Below are 27,929 nucleotides of genomic sequence, written 5' to 3' on the forward strand. Positions count from 1 at the left end.
TCATATCGGCTTCAGTCCAGCGGGCTGCTTCTTACTGCTTTGTGGTGGTGTAAGGACACCAGTGGGGAAAGGTGAAGTCCTATTTTGCTCAGCCAATATGGCTTGTTTTGCTTGAGCTTTGTCCTGAAGGCAGCACAGGAAAAGAGAAAAAATAAATCAATCTTCACTTGGGTGTATTCATGCAACAGATCAATAACGTAACTCAGGGTTTCAGAACTTAATACTCATTTCCTGATTGCTAATCTATCATATCTATGCAGTATGCAATAGCCACTGAATATAAACTCCAAGAAATTAACGTTAGCTTTTGGAATCTGACTGTCAGCATTATGGTAACTTCAAGATTGAAAATGAAGAAGCGACTGAATACTGAGAGATTTAACTTCTACTGTAATTAGGTAATGTCGAAGTTAATAATAATGAAAAAACATCGTTTAAGTTAAGTACAAATTGATGGACACAATTTTGATCCTCTGCAAGTCTGTCACGCTAAAAACCATTGTTGCTCAACTTCTCGTCAACCACCACTGTCACACAACAGCCCCACAAGATCACTCTCAAGTGATTAGTTAATTTCCTTTTTCATTCATTAGTTAATTTCCTTTTTCATCAGATGAGGTTATGTTACCCACATCTCCTATATATAAAGGCCTAATAAACAATACTGTAAGTACCTGGAAAGGCAGAAATATGCTCCCCATTTCTAAAGTAATTATCTATCCTTCGACATAATAGGCAAAAATCATGACCACCTTTTTATACTAACCACTGTACTAGTCAGGCCTTTTCCCTGGCAATTTTGCAACCAGCATACAATCTTAGGCCTTTTACAGTCATCATACACTCAGTCACAATCTGATAATGCTTCACGTGAACTCAATTTATGTTCTAGCCAAAGAAGAACGAATACTCGAGATTTTAGGCAGTTTTTGTCTTCAGTGTGCATATACATACCAGCAAATCCAAGCTGTTTATGTGCGTCTGTATATTGTGCAAGTCTTCAGGAGCGATACCTCTAAAGTGTTTGAGTTTGGAGCTTCCTACTTCCCTTATAGCCATAGCAAATGGAACCATCCATTTTACACATTCCTCTATCTCACACCATTCATAACCTAGAAGACAAGACATAGGCTTACCTGCCTGACTTAAGATTTCATGTTTGTAAATGCATTAGGCAATCCATAAATACCACTCTTATGTACCTGAAACTTTCTGCATCAACTCAGATGAGGAGAAGTGGTACAAAGCAGAAGCTGCAAGTACACCATATGTATACTCCAAGCAGCCAATATCCAGCACACAGAGATCCAAGAGCTACAAGATGACAGATGTCTAATAAGTCTATTGCAAAACATTTTTTCAGTTGAAATAGTATTTGAAGGATGGAATCAGTCTTACCTCTGCTATTTGTACAAATATTTGTTGTGGATATTGTGGCAACAATACCTCGTAAAGCTCATTTAAATAGGCAACTTGCATGTAAATGTTTAGCCATGATACAACTGTCAGTGGATTTAAGTTCCAATTAAGAGCCTGAAAGAGTAGACATACACAGCACTTGAGTATTAATAAAGAGTTCTTAACTGAGACCATGCAGCTTTATTTACTCTAGACAGTAAGCTGGGCAAGGCATTTTTGGAACATGCAAATAAATTTTTTCCCCACACCTCCTCCTGATAGGAGGAAACAATTCATTTTGTTAAATACTTGCTCACTGATGGATGCTTTAAATCACCTGTTACCTAGAGGACACTGTTTTCTAATTAGAAAATTGTCTCTTACCAGCACATTAACCAAGGCTCTTGCTTTTAGTTTGATTATCCTACAACTTAAAAAAGAAAAAAAAAAAAAAAACCCACACACAAAAAAACCAAACAAATTCCACTTTGACCACTTTGAAATATTACCTTCATAATGATCAATTCCATACTAAGGATTTCATCTTCTGTACAAGCTCCATCTGTAACATAGGCAAACTGGTGCAACTTTGGTGGATAAATTTCCTGAGAGACAGAAAGGTCAAGTGTTCAGTTTGACAAACGTGACTATGAGTTCAGTTTGACAAATAGGTCACGACTAGTCCTCCCAAGTATTAAGAAGCAGAACAACCCAGTGCCACTCCAGCATTTCAAAATAGATGGGGAGGAGGGGGGGGGGGGGGGGGGGAAGGGAAAATAACCATCCACCCCATCCTAACTCATTGTGTTCTACTCTGCCTTTAATATACATAGATTTCTTTTTCAGCCTTTCTGCTCTTAGTCTTCTCCTTTAACTTCTGATAGATCAGTACAACATGCACTGACTGACTACAACACCCCTGAGGTGCATACAGTAAATGGCATCAAGATTATTCCAATGCAGCCTATGGAAAACATCTTCCATCTCTTGTATTTGAATACAGCTCTACTGGTCACAGATGTTTGTACACCTACCAGGATATACAACCTTATAAAAACTGTTAGAGTAATAACCTCAGGTCTTGTAAGAAGCAAACAAATACCAATTAACCATAGATATTCCATGGATTGGAAACTGTTTACAGAGAGCCCCTCAAACACTACCATCAGAACTGAGCTGCTTTTCAACACGAGGACACAACCTGGCCTAATTGCTCAACAAGTGTAAGCTTTATGTTAAACAGAGCTCTATAATGAAGCCTAATGATTGCACAGCTATCTTAGTTTCAGCTGAGACAGAATTGTTTTCTTCACAGTGTCTGGTACGACGCTATGCTTTGGTTCCAGGAGAAAAACAATGTTGATAACACACGGATGTGTACATCTGCTGCTGAGCAGTGTTGTACAGAGCCAAGGCCGTTCTCAGCAAAGGGCCCAGGAGCTGGGAGGGAACAGAATTTGACAGCTGACTTCAACCAGACAAAGGGATATTCCATACCCTACGGCATCGTGCAGGAGGCATTCTGAGGGGGTGGAAGTTCATCTCACTTTCTTCCACTGGTTGGGAGGTTAGTTGGACACTCAGCAATTGCTTGCCCATCACTTGTTATGTAGGTATGTATACATATATCATAACTATTAGCCTTTTTATTTTCTCTACCTTAGTAAATAGTGTTATGTCAACTCACAAGTTGCACGTTTTTTCCCCGATTCTCTCCCCCAGTGAGATCACTGGGAAGGGGGGGAGTAAGGAAATGACTGTGGAGCTGAGCCACCTGCTGGGTTCAACTACAACAGCAGCAATACAATTTATGCTTAGGAACAAATCAAACATCAATATGCCTCTTAAAAGACAAAGAGTGAGAAGTTTTGAAGCCCTATTTTAATAGCTCAATTTATGCCAGTAAATAAAAATGGCTTGGGTTGTATTATGCAGTAGATACTGCACCAACAGTAGAATTGCAACAAGTAGTCTTTGCATAGAGCAGCCAGCCAAAAGCTCAATTGGCAACAACAATTAAAAACATTTTGAGTTATTCTAACATTGAAGAGACTATTATTTTAAAATAGAGATACTGGTATGTTAGCTAGCCTTAGTTTTAGCCAATTCTAAAATATAGGAAGGATTTTGAAAATAAAAATTATTGTCTCCTGCTCAAGTTATACTAATAAGCCCCATAAAAGCATCCCAAAAAGCATTTACTGTACAGTAAGTTCACTGTTTGTCCAATCATATATTTAAGTTTAGAAAAAAACAGAGATATTTACCTCAAGCTTTGCTGCTATGAATAAAGAAGAGATCCCAATAAGTTGCAATAGTGTTTTTACAACATTCTGTTGTGTTGCCATAAATCTATCAAAGAAATCTTGTGCTAAATAAAAAGTTTCTCTATGAAGCTTGTAGACTTCACAAACCTAGAGAAACAGAGATACAAAGATCAAGAACAATTTTAAATGGTCAAGAACAGATGCTACAGATTTATTAAAAATGTAAAACCTAGACATACCATTTCATATTTGACTTCTGCTTCACTGATACTGAATACCAACATGTTAACTAAGAGCAGGAGCTAAAATGTTCCCTTTGACTCACAGGATGACCACCACTGCAGTAAATCCCTCTCAAAAAAATAACAAATCCAAGTGGAAGCCCTCGTATGAAATGGGAGCACGTTCTAATAATATTGGAACAACAGCTCCTCACATTCACAAACATGCATCATTTCTACACCTCAGAAGAGAAAATTCTCAACTGCTTTAGAATCAAGAACAGAGATTATATCAACTCATTCAAACACCAAAAATACTCTCATAGAGACAGCAGAGTTGCTATATATTCCACAAGCCAATAACACAGAAGAAAGTTCCAGGAGAACTTGCAGCAGGCTACAAGTACCTAGATGGCCTACAGGAAAGATGGAGAGGTTTTTTTTTAAATCAGGAAATATAGTGATAGGATAAGGGTAATTAATGGCTTGAAACTAGAAGAGCATATGATTTAGATTAGATGTTGGGAAGAGATTCTTTACACAGAGGGTGGTGAAAGTAGTCGATGCTCCATCCTTGGGAGCACTCAAGTCCAGGCTGGATGGGGTCTTGGACAACCTGGCCTAATGGAAGGTGCCCCTGCCCATGGCAAGAAGTTGAAACTACACAGTCTTTATGGTCCCTTCCAGCCTGACCCATTCTATTACTCCATGTTAGAGACTAGGTGAATCTCACAACACACCACACACTCCTTACAGTAACTTGAATAATCATTTGTGCAGATTTAATCTGTTGTGTGACCTTAAGCTTACCCTGTGGAGCTTTAGGGACAAACTGATTGTTATACACTGTTCATTTAAATTAATATCTGAATATACTGTCAGTTCATGTACCATCAACTCAAGCCATTGTGTGTATATTTGAACATACATATATATATACACACACACATACACATATATATTTGATACCATTCACTGACAAACTTAATAAGAAGACAAGTAGCCAGTGCCAAATAGATTATGAAATATCAGGAGAAGTGCTCATGACACTTATTAGCACTTTAACAAAAGCACATTTAAAGTAGTCACAGACCCAGAACAGCTTACCTCCATTAGCCAGTCTAGAAGGATTGTTCGCATTTTAGGTTGCAGGAGAGGGTGCCTTTGCATGTACAGTTTGTCCCTCACATATGTCTCCTCTTTGTTTATCATGTTTTTCCATACATCATCTCTGTTTGCCCAGCTAAGACAGATAGATGAAAGATGAACACGCTCAGTTTCAAATCATAGGACAAAAGGAAGGCAGAGAAATGGTAGCAAAGCAGCAGCATACTTACCCCAGAATTGGTAGTGGTGAAGATCTAGTTGAAGCAACATTCAGATGTATGAAGTGAGAGTAATCAACACCAACTGGATCATCATCTTTATCTGGAGTAGGAATCAGCACATGGGGATCTTTGTTAATGTTATTCCAGGACAGCTATAAAATGAAAAAGAAGATTTTACACTATGGCTGTAAAAGTAATGATTTTAGCTGTAAATAATAGCACACTTGAAATAAACCACAACGAACTGTGATTACCTCTGTAAACACAGAGGCTGAAAGTAACCTGTGGAAATCATCTGGCCCACTGCTTTTGCTGAAGCAGGGCCACTTACAGCAGGTTGCCCAGGGCCGCGTCCAGACAGTTTTGAGCATCTCCAAGAAGATTCCTCACTCTCTGTTCACAATCTGTTCTAACTCTCTGGTCACCCACACAATAGAAATTTCCTGACATCCAGAAGGAATCTTCTGCATTTCATTTTGTGCCCACTGCCTCTTGTCTTACCAATGGGCACCATGAGAAGAGCTCCATCTTCTTGTAACCTCTCTTCAGGTATTTATATGCACTGATGAGATATCCCTGAGCCTGATCTCCTCCAAGCCACCCTCACAGGACAGATGCTCCCTTCCCTTCATTATCTCAGGGTCCTTCACTAGGTTCTCACCAGTAGCTCTCAGTTCCCCAGGAAAACACTATTTTATTTCACTGTAGAATACAAAGTCAGCCCCACAACATCATATCTAAGCAAGTTAAAATTCAGCATTTCTGCTTAAGAGCAAAGTCAGCCATCTTGCTGCAAATCAATCTATTCCGCAGTACTGAAGGGACATAGATCCTTAACAAGAATCATAATATGCTTCAAGAAATAACAGTAAAAAAAAACAAAACCAAAAACAGAAGACTCATTAGGTGTTAGTAAAATGCCCCACATGAACAACTTGCCTCAGAGGCAAAGAAGCTCCCACACCCGACTTTTGCCCTGTCACTACTACAAGTGACATCACTTTCCAGCAAAATGGCTACTCCCTAGCTCCAGCTTCAGAAATAGAAACCACTGACTTCAGAAATGAAAGCCACAGTTCTCTTGCAGCTATGACATTGTATTACTGTCAGATAGAGAGGTAGTTTCACCTCTCAGACTTCTACAGGCAAATCTAGCATAGCTACTTATGCACCCATGCCGTGATTTAATTTGGGTTGGAATGGAAGGGAAAAAGAATAGTATCTGTAGTATAAAATTGACAGATTTCTTATCAAGTGAAAGTTTGATCATCACAATAGCATTGCTTTAAGTTAATTTTTGCCCTCCCTCAAAGCTAGACTGTAGTCACACTTTGTCCTCCCAGCTGCATGGCAAGTCCAGTTGCCAACAGCACTAGGAGAAGCAATGCCTTATCAGTTAATCAACAAACCAACAGAAGGGCCATGCATTTGATCTAATTAAAGGTGCCTACTACACTAGCAGTAGCTAAAAGAAAAGAGATCTGTTCCACTCTTCTCAGCCAAAGTAGATACCACACAGCCATTGATTTAAGAGAGATTTCATCACACTCTATCTTCTCTAAGGAAACAAATCAAGATTTAAGACGTTCTTAGATGTCTTAAGAAGTGAAAACAAAGCTACTAAGTAACAGCTCACCAATACAACTGGGGTTGAACACAAGCAACAGTGAAGCACGTAGCTTAGCTAGCGGTAAGAATGGAAGTGAATATGCAGTGCCCTCAGAAGCAAGAAGGGAGATAGGAGTCTGAATTAGTTGAAGTGAGGGAACACCAAAGTTTTGATATGCATTTTGGTCGAGTGAATGAGGTTATTAAATAGATTCCTGATTCTTTAAAGCAGATTTAGCAAGATACTGAGCTGAAACCAAGAAGCAGTATCTAGAAATTGCTGAACATCACACTGTAACTGTAAGGAGATAAAAGGATTGCTGAACTGCTACTGAAAGTGAAACAGTTTAAGGTGAAGAGGGCCTGAGGCAATCAGGAAGTGCTTCCTTTAGGCTGGCACAGTGCAAGCCCTAAAGCACATAACTGGAAACTACATACAGGTAGGACATGAGAATGCTCATTAAAAGAAACACCTGCAAGGGCAGAACAGAGCAGATCAAAGACTTGCAGCAGAACAGTCAAGCACACATGCAGCTCCAACAAAGAAAACCCTACAATTCAGAGATAATATATTTTTAACCCAAACATTCTCATACCTCATTTTTCTGTAGCATGTCATCAGTCACTAACATACCAAACACTCACTGAAATGGCACTTTGCAACATCTTTGGGCACACAGGTCAGCCACCAAATTGAGCAGGCAGTGACTATTTGGGTCACTGCAGCAGTCAGGGCCTTCAGAAAATCAGCCACACAAAGACCTGAGATACCTGTGCCCCTCTGAGCTACCAGTAAAGTTTCTAGGGGTAAAAGGTGCCAACAGGAATGTTGGAGATGACAGTAACCCAGAATTGCACTAAAAACAGCAGTGTCACTGGATTTTCAGCATGGAAACCAAAGTCAAAGAAGCAGGAGAGGGAAAAGTCAGGTTGTCTCACCTCAAAAAGTAGCATTTCCAAGTGGACAGACTTCAACTATTAGACTGCAGCCTTACTTTGCCTATCAGAAAGCATTAAGCCCTACAATTCCAGCCAATTTTCACTCACAGGAAGCAGTAAAGGTTGAAGTAGAGGGCTTTTCCACTAGAAAGAGATTCTAGAATTATCAAATGAAGAGGAGAAATAAGAACAAAAATTCGGTCATTTCAATTCTGTTTGAAACAGCATAGGAGCTTCTGACACTTAATTTTCTAAAGAGTCTGCCAGTATTAGGGACAAGTCAGACTCTCAACTTGGATATAGCTAATGTCGTTCACTTGTTTAAGTGCATGAGGTTTTTGTTGTAGTCACTGTTGCATTTTTCTTTTGTTTCTTTAATTTTACCTTTCATAAACAACCTAGGCTTGTTAAAGAATCTCTTCAGAGGACATTTTAAGATTGTTAGATAGAACATTTTGACAACAGTAAGACTAGATTCTGGAAAAACGGCCAGTGAGAAATTGATCAAAACTGATTACTGAAAGCTTGCTCTGTCTCCTTCCCATCTGAAAAGATTAGCTAGCCCCATCCCAAGATTTCTTACCACTTCTAGTTTCCATTCTCCACCCTAGATTCAGGAGAACATGCATTTTCTACCATAATTGCATGGATTACTCTAATCAAATGAAATGAACTTTGCTTTATGCAGAGCCTTGGAAGTGCATCCGTCCATAGAAAGCAGGCAGAATTAATACGAGAATTGCTTGCAGAATTACAGCAGTGCCAGTACTCCAAAATCAAACACAGAATTGATGCGATATTCTGCTGTCACAAACCTCATGATATAGCCACCCTTCCACCACATAAAGGGTAACAGCATTCTAATTAAGAACTCAGGCCTTATGTTCAACAGAAGCAAACTAATGAATTGACTATGAAGATGCCATAAAGTGGGATGTGACTACGATATTTTGCCTCATGTATAACCTAGTGTCAGTAAACAATTTGTTTAATGTAGAAGTCACGTGGTGCAGGCTGCAGAGGATTTATAGCTGCTTGCATTTTAGAACTGTTGTGCCTCAACAGAATAACTATCTCACTGGCTATCATACAAGCCTGCGATACTGCTGCTGGAACCATAAACATATTCTCATTAGTGGCCCATGGCAATTTATATCAGAGAATAGCTTGTGTCACACCATAGACTGAAGAGCTGCTGCTGTGCAGCCAAATGTTAGCTTTTTTAAACAGATCTGTAACAATCTGGCTACTTTGTCATAACAAAAAACCTTCTCTGTGTAAAGACTGATACACAGGTATCCATTTTTATCTACGGTTTACAGAATCAAAGGGTCAAATTCCCACCGGTATCCTAAAGATAACTTGGAAAATTCCTAAATAATGCTTTGGATGCCTCCTGCCTGAGTTATCTGAATTTTGCTATACCTATTGTTCCTGAAGTAGCATTTAATAGCAACACAGGAGAGAAAAGAAAAAAAAAAAAGAAAAAAAAAAACAACCAGAAAATTGGAAGCCTGTATCTACTTCCAAAGTTGAAGATAAATGTGCACAAAATATATTTCAAACTGCTTTTCAGTCTTCTCGAAAGAAGACAAAACTAGGTCTGTCATAAGGATTTTCCCAACAATGCCTTATTATTGTGGAATAAACATTTAGGAGAAGCCCTGGCCTAACTCTTAGGGAACGTTTTGCTAAAGGAGGGGTCCGTAGTGAAGGACAGGCAGCTCTTCCTTGTCAGAAGTGAGAAATTAGTTTAATACACTGCACAAAAGAAAAACAGAAGGGAAGGAGAGATCCCCTCATTAAATGCTCACCATTTGAGCCCTGCTTAATATGTTGACTGATAACTAGTGTACGCAGTTGCAACAAGCGGAGGCCATTCCAAACAATGATGCCCATCTGTTATGGTAGCACTTTAGTCTTAGAACTTCCAGCTGCCACTTCTGGTTAGATGTGCGACATTATGCATAGTCTCGCGTACCAAATGAGTGCAGTCTGTACTCCCTGATCATGACTTTTGCAGCTTAAGTATCACCCTGCATGTGCATTAACTGGCTGAAGTCCTCGCAACAGAGTGAGTGAGCATGTGCGTGCATATGCACAGGAGGGAATCAAAAAGAATAAACCTACTTCCGAGAGGCTAATTTTGCTCTTTTATTTAGAGCAAGCATCGCAATGCACAAAGGCATCTTGCTTTCAATACCATAATACCAACAAAGCATCCAATACAAATACCACTAGCACGTCAAGTTTGAAGAACATAGAAACAGCACTAAGAAGTTTAGGGGATACTGCTGGACTTCATTCTGACTTTGTAACTTGGGTCATGCCAAGTGTCCTGTTTGGAAACTGGCACTGAGCACTGCTAACCCCAGCAAGTGGCCTCATTTTTTCTTTGGCCTACAGCATGAATGGCTTTAAAAAAAAAAATCATCCTTTTCATCTGCAGAAGCACGAAGCCTACTTCACCACCACAGTAGTATCTAATAGTATAAACTTCAAAGTTCTGATCTGGAAATTCAAGTTTCCATCCTCCATCTAATAAAAATGCTTGCCAATGAACAGAGCTAACCAAAAGGAACAAGTGATCCTTCCTCCCTCCTGGTTATACGTAAGCATAGACAGGGTTACAAAGAGATCCATCTCAAAACTCAGTTCTGTTTGCGTGCCAAAGGGCCGCATGCTTTGGCCTGCAGGATACAGCACATAAGTGAACCACTGAACTCCTACAAGACTCCCGGTACGCCTGTGTGGAAAACTAAGCGTGTATGAAGGCTTCTGTAGGGCACAGCCTGGCAACCCCAGGACATTCAGGTACACAGAAGCATTCACGTAATGGTTTAGGCCAATGTAGGCTTCGTCTCTTGCAAAGGCTCCAAAGCAGGCTGTGCCACCGAGGTGGTTTGTGGTCTTCACAAACAGCCCGGGCTGATGGCCCCTCAGCCACCACCACGCAGCATGCGGTTACTGCATATCTGTGGGATTGTGCTTGCAATACCAGCGTCCTGCAACAACAGGCTAGTAAGATGAAAGGAACGTGATCTAAGGCCACATTTGTTACCTGGTTTTCGTATTGCTTTTTCCTACTCATTTCAATTTTGGCCATTTCTTCGTCGGGATCCTGGAGGAACTAACAAAAAGAAACGCAGCAATTTAGGGGCAGGGGCTGCGGTTCAGCGCACCGCTCAGCCCCACGCCGTGCTTGAGCCCCGCCGGTCCCCGCGCCGTGACAGCCCCCCGTCCGCGTCCCGCGCCGCACATGGCCACCCCCCCACCCCCAACAAAAGGCCGCGGGAGCCGCGCCGGAGCGCCGGGCCCGCACCGCCCGCCAGGCCGTGCCGTGCCGCCTGCCGGGCCTGCACTCACCGTGGCCACATCGGCTTTCCTCTTGCGGGCCCGCACGGCCCCCTCGGCGCCCCCTTCCCCCTTGGCGGGAGCCTTCTCTTCCGCGCAGTCGCTGCCAAGAAAGGAGAAGCGTGAGGACCGGCCCTCGGGGAGCGTCCCCCGGCCTCACTAACGGAGAGCCGGCCCACCCGCGCGGCCGGACTCACCTCTCCCGCCGCATGCTGCCCGCGGGCACGAGCGGCAGCCGAGGGCCGCAGTCCCCACAAAGAGCCGCGAGGCGCGGAAAGGCCCCGCCGCCCCCCGCCCCACGCCGCGCCCCGGGACCGCGCGCTCTCGCACCCCGGAGCTCCCCGGCCAGAGCGCGGGCGCGGCGCTCGGTGCCCGCCCGACGGCGGCGGCGGGGCGCGGGGACGGGGCGGGGCGGGAGCGCGGCGCGGGCTGCGCGGGGCACCTCCTGCCTCACAGCGCGGCCGCTCCCGTCCCTGCGCACAGCGCGGCCCGCGCCGAGCGGGACATTTAAACGCGCGGCACGGGGCCGCCTCCCTCCCGCCCGCCCGCCCGCACACGTGGCCCCGCGCCCTGAGCCGGGGGCCGGCGCCCGGGCGGGGCGGGGTCTGCGGGGGCGCTCCGGCCGCCGGCGGCCCCGGGGAAGCGCGGGGCGCCGCGGGGCGCGGGATCCCACGGCGGGCCGCGGGGCGGGGCGGCGGGGCGGGGCCGGCGGCACCGGGCGGAAGCGGAGCGACGCGGGGGGGCGGGAGGGGAGCGGGCGGCCCCGGGCGCGACCCCGCGGCGGAGGGGTGAAGCGAGGTGAGCGGCGCGCCGACGGGAGAGGAAAGGAGAGCGGGACGGCCCCGGCGCGCCCCCGCGGGAGGTCAGGGGGCGGGCCCGCCGCCACAGTCCGCCATGGCGCGGCCGCGGCTCTTCGGGCGGCTCCGGGCGGCGGTGCTCGGCGTGGTGCACGTGGGCGCGCTGCCAGGTGAGCGCGGGCCGGGCGAGACGCGGCGCCGCGGGACCCGCTCGTACGGCAGGCGGCCCGGCCGCGGGGGCCAGAGGAGGGCCCCGCGAGCCGGGGAAGGGCCGAGCGGGCTGAGGGCTGCCGAGCTGGGCCGGGCCGCGCCGGCGGGGCGGAGCTGCACGGGCCCCGCGACTGCGGGAGCTCGGACACGTGGCTCCCTGCGGCACTGCGCCCGGCTGGCGCTCCGCTGAGCCGGGGCCGAGTTGTCCCCGGGGCTGTGTGCCGGCCGGAAAGCTGTCCCGGTACGGCATGGCATAGGTATCCCTCAAGTCTGTGAATGACTTCACGAGTGAGCAGTCACGGCTGACCTGTACAGTTCAGGAAAGGGAAGAGGTGCCGCTGGGGTGCATCTCAAGGAGGTGCAGCAGCCTTTTAGGTGTTTTGCCCCCTATTTTTTCCCTATTTTATTGTGCCAATGCATTATGGTAAGCTGCTCTACCAGAAAACCGTTACCATCTGTATGGTTTGCCTTTGCACTGCTGTAAATGGCACTGTTGTTGCAGGGACACCGAGAAGTTCTCTTCCCTTGGCACAAATCATCGATCAAGCTTGTCAAGAAGCAGAAGCATACAAAGACGCTGGAGTTGTAAGTCCTGGCTTCCCTCTTCCCATGGCAGTATTAACGCAAAGCTGCTTCTGCGTACCCAGTGGTTTGAATTGAGTCTGAGTGACCTAGAATTCATGAAAAGCACCTGAAACCACTGAGTTTGGGGAGACATTTAAACCTGCTTTTTTTATTTCAACACAAGTAGGCCTCAAAGTTTCAAAACCTGAATTAAACATCACACACACCCTGCAGAACTGGAAAAGCTTAGATTCAAACCGTGCAATTTGAGTTGTTTAAATAGGATTGCTATCAATTTACAAGAATCAAGTCAACAACAACAAAAACAGATGGAAAGCTGACAGCAATATGAGCTGTTGCTGGCATTCTTGGTATCCGGATGTAGGATGCTTCATCATCTAGTCTGACAAGCTGCTTTCCTTAGCTCTGCTTGGCACACTGCTTTCATAAAGTCACGGCACAGGCATAGGCACTGCTTGCTTACAGGCTGCAGGATTCCCCCACAGTTTGTGTTTGTACTACAGTAGCATTATTTCAGGACCAAAAAATTATCTTGGGTCCTTTTCTGCCCACTGTAATCCTTGCGTCCTAGGCTGTGGGAGCAGCCATACCTGCTTTGAATATTCTCAGCCAGAGGCAAGAGAAGGCTACTGATGAACTGCCACTGCAGCTCTGAGCTGCGATTTTCTGCTAAACTTTGAGTAGATTTCCACTGGGTTATAATTCAGCAGCATAAATTACAATGATACTTGACAGATAGAATGAAATGGAACCTAAGAGGTTAGTCTAAATTATAGAAGACCAAGTTCAAAATGCAAGACAAGTCACATGATGGAGGCTGTGGACAGAGCAGTGGTTAGGAAAACCACTAAGTTGGGAAAGCCTTGGGAACAGCTGTTGAAAGGGTAAACAGCAGTGCAGAAGAACAGAGCTCATTGATGGGCTCCAGTGCCAGTGAACAAGCTGACAATGTGCAAGACATCTACCAGCTAGAGTAGTCTAATTGCAAGCTGGACAGAATAAGTCAGTTTTCTCCCTTTTCATACCTGCTGGAAGGGAAGAGTGCAATTGCTCTGCCTTCTGTACTGGTACGTTCTGTCTTGCCTTCACAACATCAGTGTGAGGTTGAATGTGATTTGGTCTACATCAGAAGAACAGCAAGGACTAGTCTTCCTGTGTGGAAACAGTTACACAGGTGATGTGCAGCCCTAGAGCCATTGCCCACATTCCAGTACTTGTTTATTTGTTTCCCTTATATACTAACCATACACTGATACCTTAGCAGCAGAGAGGAAACACTAAATATACCTAAATGTGAGGGAGAAGATAGAAGTGATCACTTTCGCTGCTGACATGGACAAGGTCTCAAGACAAACTTTAAAATCAGTGCTTCCACAAAATTCTAATTTGGGTTAGTATAAACCTTGCTGTCTTCTCAACTGATGTATAAATTCACGCTTCCAGCTTTACCTCTTTTCTTGCTGTATTGCAGTTACTCAGCTCATATTTTTAAAGCCACCTCTCAGGTAGGTAGATGTGAGGTGAATGCAGTCACTTCTCTACTAATTTGAACAAATTCAGGGTATAACTACATTGCTTCTCTAAACTGTAATGACGTAAGCATACAGGCCAAGCCAGTCTCCATTCTAAAGATCCATACATGATAGTGTTACATCAGTAGGAAAAATAAATCCTTTGTTAATACATAAAGGTCAAGATAAACAGGAGAGCTTCCACAAATATCCCTGTGGTTGCCAAACATTTTCTGTAATTCATTTGTCTAGTTTTTTCCAGCACTTTAAGAGAAGCGTGAATTTTGACAGTAGGTACTGAAGAGCTTTGTGGTTTCTACACAGAGATCACCTCTCTTCCAGACTGGCTTTCCTGGTTCTGCAATGGGAGTATCTGATTTCCTTCCTACTACTCAGGCTGAACTGTGAAACTGTCCATTTTTTTCCCCACAGAAACTAGAAATCTGAGGTTTTTTTTTCTGTGGATGTTTCTGGCATTATTTCTAAGCACCTGTGGTAGCCTCTGGAAGATTCATAACTATGTTGCTGCTGCTAGATGTTCGTATGTTGCCTCAAGTTGCTTGAGCTGGCATTAACATTTGGAAATATGCTGTATAGGCTTGCTCACTCAGTATGCATTGCACTTGGAAGTAAATCCTAGTTTGTTCAGGAAAAAGGTGACTGGGCTGGCATATTAGCAGCTGAACATAATAAACATGAAAGATTTGTGGTATTAGAGCACAGTAATGAAAACAAGCGAGAGCTCAGCTAGGAAGCCATCTGTGCTAAAAATGTATATGCTTTGTACTTGTATTGCTAAACAATGACATTCCCTAGGCAAGATTTTTATAAGCACCGATCTAGGAGACATTGTGGTCCTTCCAATTTTTATCTGCTTTTGTTTAAGCAAAAAGCACTTGCAAAATATGCAGTGAAGTTAACTTTCACTCCTGCAAGTGAATCTAAGTAAATTTTGCTTTGTAGCTGGAAAACAGAGCACAAATTCCTTCCAGTTTCGCTGATGTAACTCATCTTACTACATGCTATTTAATTGTAACTACATGAGTAGATAACAGTGATGAGTTGTATTTTTTCTTTAAGAAATACATTATTTACATAATGTTGCACTGCATTTCAAATATTACAAGTTTTTTAGTAGGCTTGCTTCTTTTTTTCTAGTAGATACAGTCTACTAGAGAGATTCCTGGAGATACAGTCATTTTGATCTTCCCGATTCTTCTTTTGCCTATGTACCTGCAAAGTGATGCTCAGTATCTGGTCTGTAATAAGGTATTAAAAAGTGAGCAGTTCCAAGCCAAACTACCACTGTAATTATAAGAGTAATGAAATTAAGGCTATTTGGTATTTATGAGTAGTTGAAATAAGCTATCATTTCTGCTATAGACGTGCTATCATTTGGGTTACGTTGGTTCAAATGTTAGCAGTAGAGTAAAATAGCAGGCAATCCTCACCACAAATATCTCTTGTTATTTATACAGAAGAAAAGATGCCTACTTACCTAAGTTGAAGTAGCAATCTCTTGTTCTAGAAGTGAAGTTTTTATAGTGATCGTCTAAGTACAGCAAATAAATGGTTTGCAAAGCTGATTTCCTTCATATAGAGGTATATGACTCTGGTGGCAGGAGGAACTGTAGTTCTCAGTGCACGCCAAGTTTATCAGCAATGAGCATGATGCAAAAAGCCTTTCTTTCTGTAGGAAGCAACAGTTGTTTTGCACTTGCAAAAATTAAAGTAACACATAAGCAGCTGTGGGTAAAGCCTCTGTTATGCAGAGCATCAGGGTTAAAGTTACCATAGCAAGAAGTTATATCAGATAGGAGGTCAAGGTGTTTTAAGTGATCACTTCTGTAGATAGAATAAAGAAAATAGCTTTTCTATTTTATATAATATACATTTATTGTAACAACATAACACAGTGGGGAGATGTTACAAAAGAAAGACGAGTGCTCACCTGTCTCCTAGTATCTAGATTCACAGTAGGAACTCCACAGAGGAGGAATCTCCAACAAGAGATCCTTCCCCAGTGGCAGTCAGCCCTTCAGTGAGGTCTAAGAGAGGTGCAGCCAGGCTCCACTCCCTCCAGTCACACAACTGAATTGCCTTCACCTGTGCTCCCAAGGCTGACTGGGTCTTGTCTCCAGGTGCTCAATCAGTGGTTCAGACCATGACACAACAGTCTCTACATACGCCATCCCTTCACAGCATGAACCAATGATTGGATCAGCTGGAGGGTGAGCCTTCCCCAATACAAGGCTCTAACACACCACTGCACTCATAGAATTGCCTATCGTGATGCAGGTTGATACAGCATAAGATGATTGATGATCAGTTTGTGATTAAAGTTCATGTTCTTTCATGGGCCAGTGCTCAATGGGTTCACTGGAGGCATACAGTAGACCAGGAAAGGTTTGGCTCACATTCCATCAGCCCCACGTGGCCCACCACCAGGTGTCATGCTGATCTTACAGTGACACCAGAGCATCTTGATGTCACATTGCTTGCTTTTCTGGTAATCCTGCGGACTCAAAGAGACTCGTGGGGAGTAGTATAGATGTTTTGGAGTTACCAGAAGGGGAAGGTCCACCTTTCACGGCAAGATACAGGACATGTTCCTGTCCTGGTTCAACATTTCAGCTTGCACCAGGTCATGTCCCTGCAGTCTGTACCACACCCTTTGGCCCAATATCTGAGGCTGCATACCTATATCAGGTTCCAAAGGGGGAGTCTGGATTTGCCACAGGGACGTGATTAAGCTCCCTTTAGCAATGAAAACAAGAGTGTTGACTATAATGTCTGCAGGCCATGTACCTATTACAGGGGGGGAGAACTACCGATCCCCCAGTGTCCAATGATCTCCCCCAAGGTGAAAGTACACCACACCATTTTGATCCTACTTGCAGCTTCCAAGTCATTCTACTTTACAGGTGCCAGTTTCTAGGTTCTCAGGGCCAGGGAGCAGAAGATTATTTTCACTGCCAATTTTGAGTCTTACCCAATGATTGGTGCCTGTACCTGGGAGGCCCATGTTGTCTGTAGCATCTTTAGGGCACCAGGTCTGCCATCGTTAAGCCTTTCATTCAGGTCTGCAGGGTTTCATAGAGTCTCTTCAGCCATCCCTGCAAGAGTGGAGAGTCTGTCTTCAGGGTAGCCTTAAGAATACCATTATGGTGTTCAATAAAGCCTGCCCCCATCAGGTTATGTGGCAGATGGAGTTGCCAGTCACTGTTTTCTTCTGTCCAGCACTGTATTGTTGTACCAGAAAAATGAGTTCCTTGGTCACTCTTGATGATTTGAGATGGCCTGTAGGCAGCCATCAACTTGATGAGTGCCTTGATGGTATGTGCCTGCTTCACTGTTTTGTGACTAGGATGTCTTGACCTAAACCATAGAAATATTCTGCCATGCAGGATGGGGATTGAAAGATATTCCCACTATCCCACAGGGGACCCCATTTTTCAACTGAAGTTGAAAGTCCATAATACACATATCCTAAAAATCCTGAAATACGCCCTGGAAGAGTTCTGTCTAAAGGGCAGAATTCTCCCCTGTAACCCACTTAAAGATATTCAGTAGAACAGCTATTTCAAGTATTTTAATCTGACTGGCTTGCCAAATGTACCAGTAGAGGGACCAGCGTGATGGGAAGATGTTATAAAGATGCAGCAGCAAAGGATCGGTGCAATACTACAAAAGACAGAAGTGCTCACCTGCCTTTGAGGATCTAAGCTTGCAGTATGAACTCCACAGAGGAGGGATCTCCAACACAAAAATTATCCCCAGTGGCAGTCAGCCCTTAAATGAGCTCTAAGAGTGGTGCAGCGAGGCTCCACCTCTTCCAGTCACACAGCTGAATTGCCTTCACTTGTGCTCCCCGGGCTGACAGGGTCTCATCTCCAGGTGCTCATCAGTGATTCAGGCCGTGTCTCAACATTTCCCATACATACGTACATAAATAGTTTTTCTTTGTAGGCAAGGGGCTATTTAAATGACTTGTTTTCCAATAGCTAGCTGTGTTACAAGGATGCTTTGCAGATAGATAGCATTCTATTACCTTTTCACTTCTATAGTGTTTGAGGACTGTTAAAAGTAGGGCTACTTTATATAAAAGTATCACTTCAATTGTTCTGATTACCAATGGAAAAGAAACCCAGAAGATTTTGCTGGTGCCTTATCTCCCATGTTCCAAAGAGATTCCACGTTGGAGCATGTAGTTCGGTCGCTGTTCTCCTAGGCTTAAACACTATTAGCTTAAGTGCCAAGATCTTGAATCCAGCATCACTGTTTTCTTTCCACCATTTTAATTAACTGTCTGATAGTACTGAAGTCTGTTTTATATACATATAAATTCAGTAAACACCAGAATCTGTGGTGTTACATTTTTATACAAAAATATGAAAGAAAGCTTTGAGTTAACGCATCTGTAATTCAGCTTTCTGTATTACAGAACATATGTTGTTCTTTTTTTTTTTTTTTTAATTAAACAAAACATAATGTGCAAAGGAACAAGGTCTATTAGATGGTACTAAAAGAATAACACATTATTAAAGTAATACCAAAAATAGTCACAGGAACTGTGGACCTTGAGGCTATGAAAAGAGAGCTATTGAAAAGTGAATAAATATAAGGTTGAAGAGAAAAATGCTGGAATCCTCCTGCACGTTGAACAGGAATTCAATCAGATGCTTGTCTTATGTACAGTAATATGGCTAGAGTCCCTAATTACTTTTAAAATAATTGTATTTTTTAATATAATGGAATAATTTGCTTTATGCAAATGCTGAGCTGTTGAATCAGCAACAATTCATGGAAAGCTCAGTGTTGCTGTGATGCTGCCATGGGATTCTGCCACTGTGTTCCCTGCTTGGTCAGGAGCACCCCATGGCCTTTTCCAGGAGCTGTGTTCCTGTCACGACTGCTTCTGCTCTGCCAGGAGGCCTGGTGCTGTCCTGGCTGCTCCTCATGAGCCGACAGTGTGCCCAGGTGGCCAAGAAGGCCAATGGCATCCTGGCTTGCATCAGAAACAGTGTTGCAAGCAGGAGCAGAGAGGTGATTGTTCCCCTATATTCAGCACTAGTGAGGCCGCACCTCGAGTACTGTGTCCAGTTTTGGGCCCCTCACTGCAAGAAAGACATTGAGGCCCTGGAATGTGTTCAAAGGAGGGCAACAAAGCTGGTGAGGGGTCTGGAACACAGGGCTGATGAGGAGAGGCTGAAGGAGCTGGGAATGTTCAGCCTGGAGAAGAGGAGGCTCAGGGGAGACCTCACTGCTCTCTATAACTTCCTGAAGGGAGGCTGTATTGAGCTGGGGGTCGGCCTCTTCTCTCGTGTCATTAGTGATAGGACCAGAGGGAATGGCTTCAAGCTACGGCAGGGGAGATTCAGGAGGTAGGAAATACATTAGGAAGTATTACTTTTCAGAAAGGGTGGTCAGGCACTGGAATGGCCTGCCCGGGGAGGTGGTGGAGTCACCGAGCCTGGGGGTGTTCAAGGAAAGGCTGGATGTTGTGCTGAGGGACATGGTTTAGTGGGAGCTATTAGGAATAGGTGAACGGTTGGACTGGATGATCTTTTAGGTCTTTTCCAACCTTGGTGATTCTATGATTCTATGATTCTATGTAATATCCTCTGCCCACTTGAGGTTTCTTGGACTGAAATTTTATATTAAGATATGCTGATGAGTGGCAGAAATAAAATGTAGCTCTCATGTTAGGTGCTCATAATGTTAGATCACATTTCCCATTAATAAACTGTGTCCATTTGTTTTTAAGGTAGCACATATTTTGTGTATTTAAATGCTTATCTACTGGTTATTTGGTGAAGGCAGTTGTGCCCAGGTACACCCAGTGTGCATCCTTCATGTAACTGGATCGGCCGTACTCTTCTGACAGATTACTGACAGTCTGTTTCCTCTCCCCCATCTTCCATGTTGGGGGTTCATTTATGATGCCTGTGGCATGTAATTCAGCCGTTAAATGGTGACTGCTTTTTGTACACTTTAAAAAGGAAAGATGCCCAAAAGAGCATCTGTACTACAACAAAGCTCAAAGGAGCATTTCATCTACGATTTTTTTAAAGAAAACCTTTTTCTCCCCATCTTCCTGATTCTCTGTTATTGATTACTTAAAAAAAAAAAAATCATCTCCTTGTAATTGATTTCTTCTAATTTCTTTTAAAATGTTCTTTCTATTCTGAATGTTAGACTGCCTTTGAAATGCGCAGCTCTCATTTTAAGGATTTTGATGTGTGTTTGAAGTTGAGAGAGAATAGAATTTGTTTTCTTTACATACAATTAATTTGTCTTATAACCTTTTTGTATTTTTCAATTGAAGCAGGTGAGAAATGTCTAGCCTCATAGAAAGTTCCCACTGCAAATGCAAAATGTCAGGCTTGAAATATGTTTCAGGGCTGTACTTTTACTTTTGTGTTAGTCCTCAACGTAATTATATGATTTGCAATTGTTGAGAAGTTCTAGTATATACCAAATCACCATTGAAAATGTCCAAGGCACCAGATGATGTACAAAGATTTTCAATAAATTGCATCCACTCTATCAGTAGTCTATCAGTAGAGTATTTCATTGTCACTCCATTGTTTGCTAAATGTATGTTCTTGTGGAGGGAGAGGTATAGTTGACAATAAATAGCAATAGCTTTCTTCAAAGCAGTCTGAATTTGGAATGGGAAGAAATATGTCACCCTGGGAACAGGCATGTTAATAGGCAAACAAACAAACAAACCTCCTTTATTTTTCTAAAATAACACTTATTTTCTGACATTAATTCAAATTGAAAATTGCCTTGATTATCTCTACATCATCAGTTATCCAAACATACTCAATATCCCATATTCCATTTGGGTAATTGAAGTTTGACTCTGCAGTACTTTTAATGAGGTGTAAGATTTAACTCATTCGCCTATAGTTCACGTCCTGGGATGGATCAAAGGAAAACTAATTGATGAATGTATAATTAAAATCACATTTATTTCTCTTCCTGATTTCTCTGCAAATGCCGTGCTGTTGATGAAAGCACTTTTATAAGTGGCTATATGCATCGACACAATTTACTGGAGATAATCCGCCCTTTGAAGGAAAACCTTTAAACTTCTGTGTCTTTCAACACAAAACTTAGCACCGCAGTAAACTTCCTTATTCTGATCTCTGCAGGATGGCTTGATAGTGGAGAACATGCACGACCGGCCCTACACGCTGTGCCCTGGGCCTGAGGTGACGGCCGCCATGACGGCGGTGGGCGCAGCGGTGCGGCGGCTCTGCCCACACCTCGCCTTGGGCGTCCAGGTGCTGTGTGCCGCCAACCAGCAGGCCACGGCCGTGGCTCTCGCGGCAGGTAATAGAAATGACTCCTCCGTTATTACTGCTGTTTGCCGTGGCATTTACTCTCTGCAAATTGGGCATTGTACTAACATAGATACCATGAAAAATGAGACATGAAAAGCTCACTGTACCCTGAAAAAGCAGAAATTAGATTTTGAGGAAGATGCCTGCTTGATTATAATAGATGATACTCGCACGGTGCTTCAGTAGGAGGCAGCTTAAAAATCCCAAGGCCACTGGCGCTGCTTTCTAGGTGAAACCTGTCTAACTGTAATGATTAGTTTAAACCTACTCATGTCTAAGAGCCACCTTTGGTGTAACTCTATTTACTTCGGTTAAACGATATTTGAAGATTAATTTAACCCGCTGTGGTTAAGCATCCTTTTCAGCATCTAATTATATGTTGTAGCTACTACTGGTTTCTATTAAAACTAAGTTTTCATTGCCTTTTTTTTTATGAATGAATGGAATGAAGCTTTCTGTTAATTTTTTTAGGTGCATAGCTACCCAAACTACTGAACATTAAATTGCATTCAGGGAAATTAAGTACAAATTAATTTATCATTACTGCAAGAATACTAGATTTGCTAACCCTTCAGTTTCTAAGCTTTGCTGGAACAATTTTAGTTTTCACTCCCTGATCAAAAGATAGAGACTGATTTAATAGGGAATGCTCGTACTTCCCAAATCCTTCAGAAATTGAGAGTCTATGTTTACCCAAATTGCAAATGCAACTGTAGCGAGGTTGGACACTTTGTAAATTTTACAGGTTTTCTAAATAGGCAAAGTTCTGTAAGAATAAAAAATCAGACGATGCTTGTGCTATATGAAACAAATTCAGTTAAAATAACATTGAGTAACACTCATTTTTCTTGGGGGAATTTCTGTTTGTTGTTACGTTTTGCACATGGATTTGGTTTGAGTGCCTTAGAATCAGAAGCTGACACTTTCAAGGTATACTTGAAGGCTACTTGGCAAACCGACACAGCACGCTATTTCTGCTGTGGAGACTATGTGAAAAATTAAGCCAAAAAAGATGACAGAACCCAGTTTTGCTTTTGTTTTCAGGGATTGTATGCATGTAGGATACTTGAGATGCACTGTATTTACACACCTTACTTTTAAAAGTAATAGCTATGCTTCCTTTTAGGAGTGAAATTGATCACTGTATATGGGATGTAATGCAAGAGCAATGAGCTTCTCTTACTCCTCAGCAATTATTAATGAGTGAGAGAATTCCTGAAGGGCTTGGGTTTTGCTCTGCTCTTCTGCTGTTCTGCACTATTTGCTCTGTAACTGGAGGACAGCAGCTAGGAAAAGCCTGTGTTTAATGCATTTCATTGCACTTCTCTAAAAATGATTCTCAGGCTCACTGAGCAGGAAAGCAAAAAGAAAAGAAAATCACTTTAGGCAAAGCAATAGTAAAGGGACTGACTCTGTAGGTAGAAAATCTTTGAATAGTTTTTCTGTAGCAACCTAGTAGTGACTTTAATATGAATGCCATTTTAGTTGTCATTAAAGATAGCTATTAATTAAGGAATCCTCATATGCTTCAACTATAAAATATTTGCTGAATGTGTTACACTTAAAAAGCATATGGAGTATTTTCTGCTACTATGCAGTCGTTCCATTTTCCCTATGGAAACTCCTGTCTCTGGTAGAAATAACTTCAGAAGAGAACTGCACAGGGAAACCGTAAGTGGTCTTCAAGTGTAGGTAATGATTTTATATTGTAAAGAGAGGGGGAAGAAGTCAGCAATTTTATGGTGTGACTGGAAGGAACTCCTCAGCAATGTGTGTTTGTGCTGATAAGTATGTTTTATAGTAACAGATTAAAATACTAAATTTTCCCAATGTATTGATATGGTACTGTTATCAGACTTATACAATAATAAAATCAGGGGATGAGAAGACTGAGTTTTTGTGGGGGTTTTTTTTTAAACTTAATCTCAAGCACTTATTTTTGGGAAAGTGCACCACCTTAATAGCTGCTTCTAATGGCATCCTCCAAAGACTGTATTATCTTCTTTCTTTCCTGTTCCCTGAAACTGAACAGAAAGCAGAATTTGTGTGGTAGGGTTACTTCTTTCCATCAGTTCATTATTTACAGGTGTACTGTGTGGTTTATAGAAGCGCATTGTTTCCTGTTTGCAGTTTCTGATTTAATTACTACATCTGCTTCAGGTTGAAAAAGAATGATGTATCCAAAGAGATCCTGCAAGCAATTGTAGAAGAGATAGAAATGCTCCCTTACTCGTTTTTGTTTAGCAAACGTTACTGGTTATCATTATTCAGTGCTCAGGAATGTTCACTAAGCCCAGGTCAGATCTGGACATCTTATTAGGTTTCCCTTACTTATTTATCAGTGTGTCTTGTTTTCTGAAGTAAACCACTGTTTATGCTTGGGCTGTCTACTGAATTTCATGTCCTCATGCTCTGTTGTTGACCTACTTCCACACTACATGGCTTTTCTTTTATCAAAAGTTTGTTAATTATGAAGCAGTAGTCATCTTAGAGAGGACTGTTGTGTCTAAAGGAATCATCCAAAGGCCCTCAGCTGCTATCTGCCGTTTTCCTTGCATTAGTGAGACCATGCATGGCTCCAATCCATCAGTGTATGTCTTCGCAGAGGAGCTACAGAGCCTTTACAATACTGGGGGTATACACCAATAACAGTCTCTATATTCTTTTGCAACTCTGTGTGCTTCCATTACAAACATGTAGTAGTAGTGACTGAAAGAAGGAACTGGCCCATCATTAAGCTAATGGAGACAGACACGGCCTGCAGGGGCTACTATACAGTGCAGTAGTGTCCATGTACCTGCATCAGCCAGTATTACACTTCATGAATGAGAACTCAATTTCTAACAGTTTATCTCCTGCCATCTCCAGCTGACTGTGAAAATGCCCTTTTTCTTTAAGGATCCTTTTACTGAAATCCCACGCGGTCACTGTTTCTTAATTAGTCTTCAGTAATGATAATGACTCAGTTGGTAGCTGATTAAACAAGGCTTCATATCAGAAGATATTCCAGGTACCAGATATCTCCAGGTCTTTTATAAATACAGCTTTGCTGTCTGAGACAGCTCTTCTCTTGCAACCACCCACCAGCAGAGATGCTCCACAGGAAGGTGTGGCCAGTGATACTGTTTAAAATAGGATAGAATTGGCTGGAAAAATATGCTGATTTTTAGTTACATATTTTTTTCAACTAATGCCATTCTAATACGGCTAAACTGAAGTTCAGCAGGTGAGTGCTTATTTGGGGGACACCTGCGGGTGCTGCAGGGCAAGGCAGCAAGCACTGGAACTTTTGCAGAGATGAGATGAGAAATATGTGCTGAAAGCACTGTTGGGGACACTGCTTTTTCCAGGTCTGGAACTCTTGCCTGTGGAATGAGCTGCTTCTCAATTTAATCTTGAAGCTCTGTTTGGTAGGTCCTATTGGAAATTTCCTGTACCTGTTTTTTAGTGAAATTACATGATATTTTTTTTTTTTGTTCCCCTGTAAGTCAGAAATGAGACTGCCTTTTAACTATTTAGCAGGTATTCCTTTTTGACTTACTTAATGGGAAAGTAAGAAATAATACCATTTTCACAGTTTTAGTGAATTCATTAATGGAATCCAATTAGGTCTTCATAAAATAGGCAGGTAATGAGTTGGTGTCTACTAGAATTGGTTAAAAATAGTATCTCGTTATCCTCCAAAAACTCCAATAGTGTGCAACTCTGTTAAACTAAGAACAATCCTGATGTTGGTCGAGGAAGTCTTGAATTCTTAATTTAGGGAAGTACAAACCAAACATTGGTAAACATGCGAGTGGTGAGCTTCAGTAGGTGAATAGCCCTTGTCCTGAGGTAGCCAGTAGGATTGCTATGAACATTTATTTGATTTCTAGGGTGCTTGGTAGTCTTGTGATTAGAGGAGAATTATTTTTTTTCTTATTTAAGTCTGATTTATACTACAAATTTAGGTGATTTGATAAAGCCTATGGCTAATATTCCTAGATGCACAAGTCTCAGTCTTACCTACTAGCACCTTTAATTATACTTGTGACATATTTGTGTCTTTGAATCCTGAGAATACTCCATGCTTTCTCACCTGCTAATCTCAAGGCATAGGACAGCTTATATTTGAGTTGGCACCATCTGTGATGTATCATGTTAGCTGCAGTCTGTGTTGCTAAGCAATACAGGCTCTTTTCCATCAGGCATAACCTTTTGTTTCTGCAACTTCGGGGCTTTTGGAATGAAACTGAAATCTAGCTCTTAAAATAAACAGGAACCTTGTCATTTGGTAAATACATTTTTAAAAACCCTTTCTGTTTACGTCTGCAATGTGTTAAGGTGAGGCCTTCCTTGCCTAAATAGTTCTTTGTTAGATGGAATTGCATCCCTGAACGCTGCTCTCACATGCATTTAGTTCCTTGATGTTTCCACTCCACTTAAATGTGCAGCTGACTCAAAGCTGGAGAAGCAATAGAACTTCAGAGAGCCTGGAAGGGAGCTCTAAAGCAAACTGGAAGAATAGCAAAAGCTGCACAAGGTGTTTGCAGAGCGTTTTCACATTCTAAAGGGTGTGTGAAGTGAGCTTCAAGGCTGTGGAAGACTGGAGAGGAAAGGGATACAATAAAGGAGTCAGAATTGTCATCTTTTGCAAAACAGCTGTGGATTAATTATGCTATGGCTGAAGACATCAGTATGTCAACATAAAGGTATTTCAAGGCTGTATAGGGGTACCTTATAGTAGATAAATGGTCCATCGAAATCATTTCTGTTCTTAGTCTTCCTTTGAAGTACCCATCGCCCAAAAGCTTCCTGATACAAAAGATGAACGACTGCTGGACACTGAGTTGCTGAGACAAGGTAGAGTTGATGCTCACCGTAAATTTGGAGTGGAAACTTAATCTTTCTGTATCTTTGGCCCAGCTCCAAAAGTCAGTCGTTGATGTGGTACTGTTCAGAAGATGGAAGTTGCATTCAGGCGGAGAGTCAATGTATATAATGTATTGCAGGCTGTGTTTTCCTGCCTAATTTCCTGAAGAAGGAAGACATAGGCTATTCTCCTCTCTTTGTCCATGTCCTGGTTGCTTTTTGACCTGTTGTCTAATTTCAGGCATATTTAACAGTGGAACAGATGTTGGGAAGGCAGTAATACAGTGATGGGGTATCTAACAGAGGGGCAAAACCCAAGATAATGCCCTTTTTGGAGAGAAGTCGCGTCGTTAGAGGATAGGAGCTATGTTTTGGCCTACCTTTCCTTCCTTCATACTTGCCTACTGGCACATCACAGCAAGCAGGAGGGCAGGGTGTGCTGTTGCTGAGTCTGTGCCCATGGGTACAAAAGTTTAAAAATGTGAGAAATCAAGGTTGATTAGTCTCAGAGAACATGGAATGTCTTGTGTGGAGGTCAAATAAGGGTCAGATATTATAGTATTAGTTCTTCAGGCTTCAGGTCTAGTTAAGAGAATGCTAATTTTTTCTTTTCTTTTATCAGGTCTTGATTTTATTCGAGTTGAAGGTTTTGTGTTTTCTCATGTTGCTGATGAAGGGATTATAAATGCCTGTGCAGGTAACCTGCTACGATACAGAAAACTAATTGGAGCAGAGAATATTCAGATTTTTGCTGACATTAAAAAAAAACACAGGTAAACACAAGCAATATTTATGTAAATATTAATGTAATAATGATCTTATGCTTTTCCCCATTTTCTGATTATTTTATATCTGCTCAATGCCAGCAAAGTTAATGATGAAGGGAGAACTTTATTGTTTGAGCAAGGTCTTGCAGTGCTATTAGGGGATATGTTTAAAAATAAATTTGCACCTGTAAGCCGCAGGTTGCCGCATCTGTGAAGTTTGTAGTTTAACCTTCAGGATTTATAAATGCAGACTGTAAATGTCTCACATCTGGTGTCAGGTGAGGTTTTACATCCTTATATGCCTATTACGCTTAAAGAAATTATGTTTCGGGAGGCTAAGCATCCAAGGTTATTTTTAGTAATGCAGCAGTTTCCACATACAAAGGATCCAAATCATAATATTCTGGTGCTTTAGAAAGCTATTCTCTTTTTTCTCCTGGCTGCCAATAGTACTGCTTTCTTCCACTTAAATCAGTGCTGTCTATGTACGGATTATGTTCTATGATTATCAAACAGAAGGAACTTTTGACAGATGAACCCAGTTTCTTTTTTGCTGATATCTTAACTGTCACACAGTATTTTTAGCAATTTATATGTCACCTTTTTTTCCTGAAGAACTGCTCAAATGTTATGTATTATACATGCTAAATAACCTAATTAAAATGTTTGCATGTAGTATGTAGGTAATCATGAAAACAACCATGTTGGGAAGATCGTAAATATCTGTGTTTTTGTGGT

General features: G+C 42.3%; 2 protein-coding genes across 2 annotated transcripts in view; one reads left to right on the plus strand and one right to left on the minus strand.

The window, feature by feature from the left end:
- CCNE1 (cyclin E1) lies at window positions 1–12,011 on the minus strand (the record flags this gene model as incomplete). Its single annotated transcript, XM_079541310.1, has 11 exons — window positions 1–123; window positions 955–1,112; window positions 1,203–1,314; window positions 1,399–1,533; window positions 1,908–2,003; window positions 3,666–3,812; window positions 4,994–5,129; window positions 5,224–5,366; window positions 10,823–10,891; window positions 11,128–11,270; window positions 12,002–12,011. 11 exons carry the CDS (start codon window positions 12,009–12,011, stop codon window positions 1–3), a joined length of 1,272 nt encoding a protein of 423 aa, XP_079397436.1.
- The window catches only part of LOC306951178 (uncharacterized protein F13E9.13, mitochondrial-like), a gene marked incomplete at both ends in the record, with an annotated part of 23,220 nt that continues 7,300 nt past the window's right edge, over window positions 12,010–27,929 (plus strand). The window contains 4 exons of the mRNA XM_079541617.1: window positions 12,010–12,082; window positions 12,625–12,707; window positions 21,382–21,562; window positions 27,047–27,197. Of these exons, the coding sequence (XP_079397743.1) occupies window positions 12,010–12,082; window positions 12,625–12,707; window positions 21,382–21,562; window positions 27,047–27,197 (488 nt within the window). The remainder of the gene's footprint in view (window positions 12,083–12,624; window positions 12,708–21,381; window positions 21,563–27,046; window positions 27,198–27,929) is intronic.

Source organism: Tetrao urogallus (genome assembly GCF_951394365.1).
Source record: "Tetrao urogallus genome assembly, chromosome: 12".
In the NCBI taxonomy this organism is placed as follows: Eukaryota; Metazoa; Chordata; class Aves; order Galliformes; family Phasianidae; genus Tetrao; species Tetrao urogallus.